Source organism: Aspergillus caelatus (assembly GCF_009193585.1).
Source record: "Aspergillus caelatus strain CBS 763.97 unplaced genomic scaffold BDV27scaffold_55, whole genome shotgun sequence".
Lineage (NCBI taxonomy): Eukaryota > Fungi > Ascomycota > Eurotiomycetes > Eurotiales > Aspergillaceae > Aspergillus > Aspergillus caelatus.
The window spans coordinates 99,311-110,994 of record NW_022475318.1 but is presented as its reverse complement, the minus strand read 5'-3'; the positions used below and the strand labels follow the sequence as shown (position 1 = coordinate 110,994).

General features: G+C 48.6%; 3 protein-coding genes across 3 annotated transcripts; 1 reads left to right on the top strand and 2 right to left on the bottom strand.

The window, feature by feature from the left end:
* Positions 1-20: 20 nt before the first annotated feature.
* Positions 21-1,410, bottom strand: BDV27DRAFT_94892 (D-hexose-6-phosphate mutarotase). Its single transcript, XM_032078021.1, has 3 exons — positions 1,063-1,410; positions 662-988; positions 21-605 (listed from the first exon to the last, which is right to left on the bottom strand). Exons 1-3 carry the CDS (start codon positions 1,306-1,308, stop codon positions 219-221), a joined length of 960 nt encoding a protein of 319 aa, XP_031929283.1. The 5' UTR covers positions 1,309-1,410; the 3' UTR covers positions 21-218.
* A 360-nt stretch (positions 1,411-1,770) lies between these two features.
* BDV27DRAFT_156174 (putative telomere length regulator protein (Rif1)) lies at positions 1,771-7,118 on the bottom strand (the record flags this gene model as incomplete). The annotated part of the gene is made up of 3 exons (XM_032072279.1): positions 1,771-3,828; positions 3,878-4,138; positions 4,188-7,118. The coding sequence occupies 3 exons, from the start codon at positions 7,116-7,118 to the stop codon at positions 1,771-1,773; spliced, it is 5,250 nt and encodes a 1,749-aa protein (XP_031929282.1).
* A 316-nt stretch (positions 7,119-7,434) lies between these two features.
* On the top strand, positions 7,435-9,741 carry BDV27DRAFT_94876 (synembryn). Its single transcript, XM_032078020.1, has 7 exons — positions 7,435-7,929; positions 7,989-8,063; positions 8,115-8,191; positions 8,240-8,398; positions 8,443-8,562; positions 8,614-9,452; positions 9,500-9,741. Exons 1-7 carry the CDS (start codon positions 7,902-7,904, stop codon positions 9,594-9,596), a joined length of 1,395 nt encoding a protein of 464 aa, XP_031929281.1. The 5' UTR covers positions 7,435-7,901; the 3' UTR covers positions 9,597-9,741.
* The last annotated feature ends 1,943 nt before the right edge of the window (positions 9,742-11,684 follow it).

Genomic DNA, 11,684 nt, shown 5'->3' with positions numbered 1-11,684 from the left:
CTGCACATATAGTCATGGAATGTGGCACCGAAATCGTCAATATATTTTCATGTTCAGAGGTCATACTTTCGGCGATCTATTTACAACACCATTAAAACTGATAAGGTACTCTGCCGCGCCTGGCGCATATTCTCCACCCGCAAGCTCGAAGAGAGAGCATGCCGCCAGCTGTCTAACCATATATATATCATAATACGTCAGACTTGATTGGGAACTCTTCACAGCCTCGGCCGGATGGACTGTCCACCTTCCCAGAAGTCACCGGCCTCCAAAGTCTGCCATCCAGCCACGGAGCCTGCTTCAACACAGATCATGTTCTTGTATGCCTCATCCGGACCAAAATCGGCCATGCCCTTGGCCTTTTCAATCCAAGGGTTCCACACAACGACATCATTCAAACTTTCCCTGGTAATGGAGAAAATGGGCTTATCATCGCTGGCGGACGAAACAATAATAGGCACCTTGGGGTCCAATGATTGGTATACACGGTCGGTTTCCTTGTTGATCTCAACGGCAGGGGACGTTTCCGTGATAACGGCAGCGTTCTGTGTTTTATCGACGTAGGTCTTGGACTCGAGGTTCTTGACGCGGATGTCGGAGATGTCCTGGTGCCGAGAGGTTAGAACGTGAAAATAAAACCCATAAATTCCTGGGGACTTACGTCGATCTTGAGATACGTATGCATCAACACCTGGAAGTCGAAATTCTGACTACCCTTGTTCTGCACCTGGAGAGACGTTTCCAAACTCTCTTTGGTCAGAGTAACGCTATATACCAGCCCAAAGTCATACGGCCATGTCTTCTGGAAATCCTCTGTGAGCATAGGGCGGGAGAGACCGAAGTCCAGCTTGACAGAGCCATCTCCGCTGCGATCCTTGCCTAGGGATTCCGATGATGACTTGCCCAGAAATTCCCAAGTGCTGTTACGTGCAAAGCCGTGTTGTGGAAGGGACGATGTGGCATGGTTCTGAGGAGGAGGACCGAAGACCTACACATTCACCAATAGATCGGGTTAGTTAAAAGAACGCAGTCTGAATCGAAGTCTCGAGTGGACGGACGTACAGGGAACACCACGGGAATACCGCCTCGAATTGGCTTTGAACCGTCGAGGTGAGCCTTCTCGCTTACGAACAATTGCTCTTTGCGATTTGCTAATTTCCAGGAAGTGACAGTAGCTCCGTACAGGTGGATCGTAACGGATTCACCGGAGGGCAGCGTGGCTTCGACAGTATTGTCGCGGAGGGAGATGGTGGGCTGAGGCACCGATGCACCCACGCCGATGGCTGAAGGCTTGTTAGAACGGTCCATGGTAGACAGATACTATAACAAAAGCAAGCAATGATATGTGAACTTGAAGAGGTGACGGGACGATTGATGCAATGCGGGGGACCACCGAAAAGTGGCAGAACAACATCGGTGGGGCACGTGGGGCGGGCTGCCTTATCTCATCGCGTTCGATAGGAGAATAACCCAACGAAAGGACAAAATCACTCTCTATAAATGAATATATTCATGTATGGATACCAGATACCAACACTAATGTCCCCGTCCAATATCCTTTTTGTACGTATCAATTACCCATAGCCTTCCATCGCGCAGTGTCAAACAAAAGAAATAGTGAAATGTAGACAAACCAACAGAAAAGAGGCATCTCAAAAGAAAAAGAACAAAAAATGATGATGGCCTTTTCCGACATAACCAGGAAAGTAACGAATAAGATATAGAAAATAACATGAAAGAATTCAACGCCTTCGCTATGCATATGAAAGATTAACCAGTATGTCTCCTTAATGCCTCACCCGTTTCAACCCTGATTTCGAACATCAAGTCATCAATTTGTCGAATAGCATCTCGGTCTAAGGTGGCCGATTTAATATCGTTTAGCAAGTTTCTGAACGAGGTGATAATTCCTGTTGCGCTGCCGACATTCTCTGGATGGGCATCTGCCTGGTTTGTTCGAGAGAGCGCTTGTTTGCTTGTCTGGGGAACGGAATTGACCTCCGCGTTTCCTATATTGGTATCGTTTTGAAGTTCTTGGTTGGTAGGTAGTTCCTTCTCGTTCGTAGGAGCGGTGGCCGTGTTCTCGGCGGCCGGGGTATGTGCTGCAGGTTCTTCGGGGGGTTGAATGCCATTCTGTTCGAAAGAACCTCCGTGTATTTCTTCTTGGTGGTCATCATGGGAAGCCGCAATGGCAGTTTCTTCGGCCTGAGCCTCTGACCTCGGAGATGGTTCCCTTGATGCATTGCCCTTACGCTTGGCGCTTCGCTTGCGCCAACGACCGTTCCGAGGTGATTTTCTGGGAGTTGCGCCTTCTTTTGGTACAGTCAGTGGGGAGTGACCACTCAGGCGGGAGGACCTGCGTTTCTGAGAGGCAGTGGCCTCACTGCCCTTTGTAGCGCCGATATTGTCCAGCTGTAGGTCAGGCAGTCTGGCAGGTACATCATCTGCATCGCCTTTGACATGGAGCTTTTGCTTCTTCGGCGCTGACCCAGCTGGTGAAGATCCAACCTGCTGGGCGTTGCTCGACAATATCGATTTCTTTGAGCGAGTGCTCCGAGGTTCCTCGAGATCAGCATCGTCTATTTCCTTCGCAGGACGTCTCGTCGATCGACGTCGCTCTTTACTAGAAGGTGTACTAGAAGGTGTCGACGCGTTTTCTTCATCTCTTTTCCTTTTTCTTGTCATCGGAGGTTCAGACGGAAGTCCCGCCTCCTGTTCTTGATCTGGTTTATCCGAATCGACAGCGAATTCTAGGTCTTGCTCAAGTTGAGACGCAACCTGCGTCTCCATGTCGTCACTGAAAGAATCCGCGATCCAGTCACAAGCAGGGTCTAAACTGTCCGTGGTTTCACCAGATACGGCGACGTTTTTAGGGGTAGATTTAGAAGACATTGGCTTATCAGGAGAGCCGTGAATGAACTTTGAAGCGTTCGCAGCAAGGTCTGGTTCACCCACTGGGGGAATGTTAGACTGAGGTTCAGCCGTATTTTGTGCGTCTGCTTTGGGCGTCTTGCCGGTAGATGAACGGAGACGACTGCTCAGCGGTGTCCCTGCTTGACTGGGACCTTCGTGTGCTTCTACGGATTGCGTATGTTGACTGTCAGGCCGTTTCTTATCCTTCGATACTGAACGTTTAGCTTTCTTAGCCTTCTTTTTCTTGTTCACCCTGTTCTCGACAGCTGCAGTGGTCAGAGACATCTGTTTGTTGCGGGCATTTGCACCCTGGGACTTGAGCTCAGGAGGGGAGGATGGAATGTCACTGTCAAAGCGAGAGTCCATTGCTGGTGTTGATAACGACGATGGGATCTGCGATCCAACAGACTGCGTTCGGCCCCTTATACCGGGAGTAGGAGAAGAGCCCAGAAAACCGTCTTCGTTGTCAGCTACGACAGGTGGCAAAGTAGGCGTTTGGGGTGTTCCCGACTCACGATCGGGACCACGCAGACCACGTAACTGCGGAGGTGTCATGAACCCGTATTCTTGCGGTGTATTTGTAAGGGGGGAAGAAGAGCGGAGATTCTCGATCATCGAAAATACATCGGTGCGCTTCTTGGGTTCTTCGCTGGGTGGCAGAAATGAGACCGAAGCTTCCTCAATGCCAACTTGATCTGTTTCGTTGGGTTCGGCTGACTGGTGCGGTCGTGCCTCACCTGGCTGTTGCGCAACTCTAGGTTCAATGACTCTCGTGACAGGAGATGAGTTGAAGCCCACAGGGTAGGATGACGCCACTGGATGGTCTAGGATAAACGCTATGCGGGATTTTTCAGACATATCTACCCGATTGCTATTCAATGCTTGTGTTTCAAGGGATGTTGTCGGAAGTCCAGCCTGGAACCAATCAGTATATGAATTCAAAAGCGAATAGCAATTCACGTACCTGCCACTGTCCTTGTCCCGAGTTCTGAAGCTTGATCTGCGATTCAAGCTGCTGTAGCGCACGAGATATAGATTCGGGATATGGGAGTGACTTTTGTTGTCCAAATGAAGGATTCCAGAAATCGCGAAACCTTTTCGCTATAGACATATGGGAGGACTCGAGGCCTGCACATATAATAGGTTCAAACCTCTGTAGACAGGAGGCATTGTGGGGTGAACAAGCTTGCAAAATATTTATAACTGCGGACGAGAGAGCGCGGCCCTTGGCCTTGTTAGTACTTTCTTTCACATCCCTTGCTTAATAAACTTACCGCAGTGAGGATCCTGCTTTCCACACCACTTTCAACGTTGACCTTGCGCATGTCATCCTTTAACCAAAGAGCAAGGGGTTGTTGAGTAGTTTCAAGGATCGCAGAGCGAAATGCTGGAACACCAGAGCTTAAAAGGGACGTGAATGATTCTAAAAAGTCTGCGACGCCATTGGTCACTGTAGGGTCGAAGCCTTCATAAGACTCTTGAAGGATCCGATTTACTAGTTCAACTAGTTTGGCGGGAAATATCGAACTGTCGCTGGCATGCCGATCTTGTCCACTTACTGAGCCCTCCGTGTTCCGAACGTTATATTGGCAGTATGTGATGGAAAGAGAATGCCTAAATAAGGAGGCTGCTGACAAGTAGGTGTCCCGAACTCTGAGCGCCATCATGCACTCAGAGAGTGGTTCTACAACCATTGTTGCAATTGCATCGTCGCCCTTCTCGGTTCGCACGACGCGAATAAGGGAGTCCACAAGCTGATCCCACTCCTGGGTGATGTCGGAAAACTTCAATCCCGTAGAGAGGATCCTGATAGCATTATCGTAGTCGCGCAAAACAGATCCGTCACGCTCGCGGGCGGACTCAATAGGATAAGAACATATAGAATCCGCTGCCAGTCGTGCTGTTGACTTCCAACTTACCTGGGCGAAGTTATGGTTTCTGAAAGAGAATGCTGTTTCACTTGGATACAAATCTGCGCACTGCCTGAGAAGCTCTAAGCGTGAGCTCCTGGCCGTTCTGCCCTTGCATGCAGCGCCAAGGGTATCGTTGATCAGGCGCAGATACGAAGCAGTTGACTCCCGGACTCCTGAAACATCGTTGACCAGTCGAAGCAAATGTAGAATAGGGCTGTCGAGGCTCGTGTTGACCCTCAAAGACCGATGTGTCGGCGTATTGGCAGCTTGGAACTTCTCATCGGCTGTCTTCAGGAGGAGTTTCTCGGTGAATGGAATGCTTCCAAGCGAGACAATCATGGTCGTCGACAGGAACCTAAATCGGTCGAAAAACTTATCCAAAGAATTGTCTTCGATAGCGTTGAGTGAAGAAGGGCCAGCTTTCCAAAGGCGCTGGAGCAGGCCAAGCATATGGGCGACTGCTTGCATTGATTCCGGAGACGGGGTAATCTCTTTGCTGGAAGCATACGACAGGGCTCGAGAAAGACTGACCCAGGCAGCGGCGATGCTTGATTGTTCGATGTCATCGGACCAGGTAGAAGACCTGAAGATGTTTTCGAACACCTTCAATACAGCGGTGATCCTGGACCGTACCCATCTGCAATCAAGTGAAGGCAGCTCCTCCGGGAGAAGGCGATTGCTTTCATTGGCTTTGTTCTCCAACCACACCTTCGCCTGGGAGCTCCACAGCATATTGGATAAAACCTGGGCCAGTCTGTCGCTTAAGCCAGGAACCATACTAAACGTGGTCGAAGAGGGCACGGCAAGATATTCCTCCCACACGATGTCCAGATGTTGGTAGGACGCGGACGGACGGAAGGCATAATACAGGAGATTGTAATAGCTGCACAGCACCATTTGGTTAGGCTGTGATGTCAGCTTACTTTGGCTCCTTCGCTCGAGCTGAGAGAGGATTGCCCTGATCAGTATTTTCAAAACCGCAGGATTTGTTGCATCATTCGGCCCGATGACACAGACAAAACGGTTCCATGCAATGATGGATTGCGCTCTGGTTTGTCCATCACTGCAGTTGAAACATTTCTGCAGCGGGGTAGTAAATTCTTTTAAATGCTCCCAATGATCGACGGGCAATCTCCTATTCCTAAGAAGTAAGATAACAGCAATCCAAATCTGAGGTACGTGTACGCCGGTATCCACACTTGACATCATCCGCGACATTCTTTCGCTGACCTCCTGTACTAGTTTCCTATCCTGACCGATGGGGCGGTCAAGATTATCTCTAATATTCTTCGATAAGATGGGATTTGGGCCGAATGCCAGGGAAGTTTGATAGCTGAGGGAGATGGCCTTTATTCTGACGTCCTTTATGTGATGAAGCAAGCCCGATATGAGGTGATTCATCCATAGCGCTGTTTGAGAGATAAATAATGACTTGTTCTGGTTGAGAATACGTTGGTATATAGCTAAACGTTGTAGGGTGATTGCATTCCCATTTACCCGGTTGGTGATATCGTGCAACACGCTCATCAAACGGTTTAGTCTGGCGTTGTTCATTATCTTCGCATGGAAAGTCTGTGTTGACAAAATCGACAAATAATGGGTGGCCACAGATTTGGGCAGTTTGGCGTCCTGTAAGCCATTGATAGAATGATCGACAAGAAAAATTTTAAAGTCATCCGGCAGCTGGGCACATATTTCGGTGTGCCATACTAGAGCGGTTGCCAGCTTCAAAGCCTGAGTAACGAGATTGGTATCTGAAGGTCCACCAGTCCCAAGGTCCCGGTTCACATCTCGTTGGATGAACTGTGTGATAAGACCAAGCTTGTCTGCAATTTCCTGTCCACCAGGAAGTCCATCGTATGCTCTCAACGCCCCGAAGAATTGCATGTAGGCGTCGAGTCTTGAACTGACAGATTCACCGGCTAATTGCTGCGTGATCGACTCTAGTAGCATGGCGAAAGACTCCGGGGTATAAGATGTAACACTAGGCGAGTTGACCGGTGCGGGTGAGCTGGTCGTCTTGAGAATTGATTTCGAAGGTTTGCACTCATTCGAAGGAGGTAGAGCCTTTAGATCTAACTTGTTCGGCTGGGACTTCGTCCATGGCGAGAAGTTCACCCGCTTGGATTTGCGACTGGCGAGACCGCCATTGGATACAGTCGTCGGTAATGGGGAATCATTCGAGGTCTTCACAGCAATTGGGGTATCTTGCGTGTGATTTAGCTCAGTACGAGATGATGTCCTCGGTGGAGTAGGCGGACGAGCAGACAAAGGACCGAGAGCCTGCACCATGTTTCAAAAGGTCGAGCGACGAGGACAAGGATGGGATCGGAAGGAAGGTCAGGAACATCGCGATACCAGGCAACAGTGAACTCAGACCGCAATATCCATTGCCCGGGTTGAAGCCTTTCTGCGGCGATCTGAAGCAATTGAGAGGTCGATCTCCTAAGGCCGCGCCAAGACCTCTCAATTCAAAAAGAACGCGCCCCTGGTCCGAAATCGCGCCTGTGGCGTAAATCACGCGTAAAGTGGCAGTGGCGCGCTCAGTGCCTGGGGCAGTAAGGCCGCGAGCCCAGGATCGGGTGTCAAGGCAGCAAAAGATTTTTTTACTACATACCCCTTTCCCAATTGAGCACTACATGAATTGAGTATGAGCAATCATTGAGAATTTCAAAAGAGGGAGGTCTCTCTTCCGAAAAAGGGAAAATATATGATGCCCTTTCTTTTTTCCACTTTGAATACATGCATATGAAGAAACGCCATTGCCGTCTTTTGCGGAGAAAGCGGCTAACCATGATTGAATGAACGTCGGTGGGGTTGATCTGCCCGCCGAATCTATTCTGTCCATCTGCAATGTAGCCCTTGTCTCAAAAACACCACGGTGATCTTGTGGACGTCTCTCAATCCGCTCACAGCGCTAGACTTACTGTGAGACCTTGAACTCTTGCTTGAATAGGCCCCGCCTCCACAAGTCGCTTATCAGTAGGGGTCTTGATAGCTGAGGTCGTTACACCGAGTGAGAACACACTGAACTACTACTGCTTTATACCCCTGAGATATAAAACAACGTGAAATATGGACTTCCAGACACTCCGAGGTGCAGGTATGTGCAAGCCAAGCGACAGTAATTATAAATAGCGCTGACCAACCTTTCATGGTTAGAAAAACTGCAACAAGTCACCCAACTACTGGACTCGTTAGAAAACGACTTGAATGAGAAAAAGCTCAGCAGCGCTGGTAGGTATAGCCGCGATAGAATAGTACGCTCGGCATCTAACTATGATATAGTAAAGGTCCAACTGCTTTTACAGTTGAGACAACATGGCACAAATCCAGCCGATGCCGGTCCCATCTATTCAAAAAGGGTGCGTTCTGCTCTATTTTCTGAGGGGCTTGTACTAATAGCCACATAGGGTATGGAAATTCTGGCAAAATATGGTGTCGATGGAGAATCTGTAGACATCCGACGAGCTGCCTTACGCTGTGTTGCAAATGCTCTTCTATTGGATCCCAAGATGCGTCAGCTATTCGCAGATACTGGCCATGGCGGTAAAATAGCAGAGAAACTCAAGGTATGTCTTTCGCAACTATGATCTTACGGAAGCTAACAATTCAGTGCGACTCCTCGGAGGATGAAATGGTCATCAGCCGGATATTATTTCTATCCACATACGACACGACAATGGACTTTGACGATCTTGTGAATAAACATGGACTGGGTGATAATGTCAACTATGTAATAATTATCTGCTCCATGGTCTGTTGTCATTACTGACCAGCTCTATAGCAAATTGTTCGACATGCTAAGCAGTTCCCAAAATCACTCAAAAAGCCTCTACCTCAGATTGACGAGCTCGCTCTTATCGACACACTGAAGCTCATTTTCAACGTGTCCAAGATATATCCGGACTTGTCTGCAACATTCGCGCCCTCAATTCCCCATATATTTAAGATGATTAGTCGTATTGAAATCCCTGCTAAGCCACTGGATGGTCTGCTTAGCTACCTCCTCAACTGCTTGTCTACTCTTGACCTTGAAAACAAGAAAGGCAAGCCTTTTGACAGCAACCCACTGTTCCCTACATTCAATCAGAACTGCAATGTTGACAAGCTGATCAATATCTTGGACCATGCCACGTCATTATACAACCCTGAGGAGCTTGAGACCAAGGCTATCCCACTTCTTCACTCGCTCATTACCATTCACGAACTGGCACCGGACGGGCCCCGTAAATACATGCAGTGGCTACTCCTGCCAGAGGATAACGATAGGAACCAGCCTATCGGACAATCCGACACGCTTTCTTCCAAGTTACTGAAGCTGTCTACCGCGCCATACCCGAATCTGAAAACCGCTATTTCGGAGCTTATGTTTGTGCTCTCCGGAAAGAACGCTGAAAATCTTACGAAGAATATCGGATACGGATTCGCTGCAGGTCTACTCGCCACCCGTGGCATGGAAATCCCGAAGACTGCCGGAGAGGCGTTCGCCACAGAAAGGCTCGACCCTGAGATTAACCCCATCACCGGTCAAAGATGGGCCGCAGAGAAACAGGATACGGGTCCACCTATGTCCCAGGAAGAGAAGGAGAGAGAGGCCGAGCGACTGTTTGTGCTTTTTGAGAGGTAGGTCTATCATATTTCTCATACGGGCAAATGCTAACCCTGACTAGGGCCAGAGCCAACGGTATCCTCAAGGTGGAGAATCCCGTCGCGCAGGCTGTCCGTGAGGGAAGGTTCGAAGAATTACCTGATTCAGATAGTGACTAAATGATTTGATTCTTGTGTTGTACTATAATTTTAGGCTTAATAAAAGAGAGAGAGAGATGCATTATACCCGATTGCAACTAATAGAACAGTCAAACGTGACACTGAAAGTGACAGGATTTCCAGCAAAAGACCTGGTCATTTCCGCTTGGTCCGTTGACACTCAACCCCTTCCGCAGGGGACAACCTTGATTCTTCCTCCAGCATGCACCTCTTTTATTTTCATACTCTCGCCACTCCATCCCTGGGCCATAAATATCCCACACAATGAGACAACAACCTCTAGAATCTTAACATCGTTACTCTTTTCTCAATCGCCCGCACCTAAGCCTGGACAATCAATCGAAAAATGGCTACGATATCCCTCAGTGTATCGAGCTTTGAACAAGCCAGGGCTGATCCGGCTTAAATATGTAATTGAAACTTTAAAATGATTTTCACGAGATGGTCTAAAGCAAAGTATACCAATATAGAGTTTTTTTTTGTTTCGTGTTAAGGCTGCAACTAATGAAGCTTCGGGTATACCTGTGGTTCATGCCCAATGGTTGAGAGGGAGATCTGCAGTCTTTCCAACCAGAATTAGTACATCGATATATGAGGAGGGTAAGCACGCTCTTCTTTATGTACAGATGCGAATATTGAAACCAGAGAACTAACATATATAAACGTGGATTACTCAAGCATCATACAATTCTCGGCATAAACAGATGGGTTGCCACGATTCCCCCACCAAGAGTCCAAACTCATGCACATCATACGAAACGGAACCGGGGTGCCCACCAAGCAAGGACCCGACAAGACAAGGAATCTCGTCTCAAGTGGACACCCTGAAGAGCCAGTGAACGCGACCCACGTGGCATAGAAACCTGAATTAATGCCATAAGTTTTGCCCCTCTGCTAGCTCTCAAAGATTGTGATCGAAAAGAAAAAAAAAAAAAAAAAGTCCACAGCACATCCCGTGGGTAGCAAAAATGACATAGTTTTCTGACACCATTCTACGACCATACCTGAAATAGAAATCGTTTAAGTCCTCCCGATGGGCTGGAAAATAATCTAACCTGATCTTATCATAATATGGCGTCTGAAAACCCCGGGCCCAAGAGCAAATTTGAGGTTGCGCTTTTTCTGGCTGCTAGTAAGGGGTATGAGTCGATTGTGCAACTGTTGCTCGGCACCCCTGGTGTGGCACTGGATTGTAAGGATGAAGATGGTCGAAGTGCGCTTTCTTGGGCCGCAGAAGAGGGTCATGAGAAAGTAGTTCAGCTCCTGATGGCGAGCGGGAATGTTGATGTTAACGCGAGGGATACCAAGCTCGGCCAGACTCCTCTTTGCTGGGCAGTTAAGAACGGACATGAAGGAGTGGTGAGCCAACTTCTGGCCCGCAGTGAAGTCGATCCCAATATCCCCGATTTGAATGGTAACACGCCATTGTACTGGGCTGCCGAGAAGGGAAAGCCGACGATAATGGCGTTGTTGCTGAAGAGGAACGCCGACCCTGGAATCAAAGATGCTAATGGCCGGACGCCATTGCTCTGGGCTGCGGATAAAGGCCATGTTGAAGTTGTCATGTTGCTCCTTGGCTCGGGTAGAGTCAATGTCGATGATGCAGATGCTGCTGGCCGTACGCCCTTGTGGTGGGCTGCTCGAAATGGACACTTGCCAGTTGTGCAATTGTTAGTGCGACAAAGTGCCAACTTGGAAGCGCATCCTCTTATCGACAGTGAAACGCAAGGACCGCATGGTACACCATTGTATCAGGCTGTGCGCCAAGGACATATTGAGGTGGTCAGGTATTTGGTGAGAAAAGGCGCGGATAAGAACACACATTCAGGGGAGCTTGGCCTGCCATTGGTGCTAACACTAGTCATGTACGATAGAAGCAAACGCAGTATGATGAAGATGCTGCAGCTTTTACTGAAGAAAGGTGCAGATGTCAATGTGAAGGATAAGTCCGGTCAGACAAGCTTACATATAGCGGCCAAGAACGGTGATGCTGAATTGGCTACTCTCCTCCTGAATATGGGCGCAGAAGTGAATGAGCTGGACAAAGAGGGCAAGACACCCCTGCATCATGCCGTGCGATATGAGCAT

Coding starts and splice junctions, on each gene's coding strand:
- BDV27DRAFT_94892 (XM_032078021.1), bottom strand. CDS start 1,308: ATGGACCGTTCTAACAAGCCTTCAGCCATCGGCGTGGGTGCATCGGTG. Junction 989..1,062: donor GTATTCCCGTGGTGTTCCCT/GTACGTCCGTCC, acceptor GTGAATGTGTAG/GTCTTCGGTCCTCCTCCTCA. Junction 606..661: donor ATACGTATCTCAAGATCGAC/GTAAGTCCCCAG, acceptor TCTCGGCACCAG/GACATCTCCGACATCCGCGT.
- BDV27DRAFT_94876 (XM_032078020.1), top strand. CDS start 7,902: ATGGACTTCCAGACACTCCGAGGTGCAG. Junction 8,399..8,442: donor AAATAGCAGAGAAACTCAAG/GTATGTCTTTCG, acceptor CTAACAATTCAG/TGCGACTCCTCGGAGGATGA. Junction 8,563..8,613: donor TGGGTGATAATGTCAACTAT/GTAATAATTATC, acceptor CCAGCTCTATAG/CAAATTGTTCGACATGCTAA.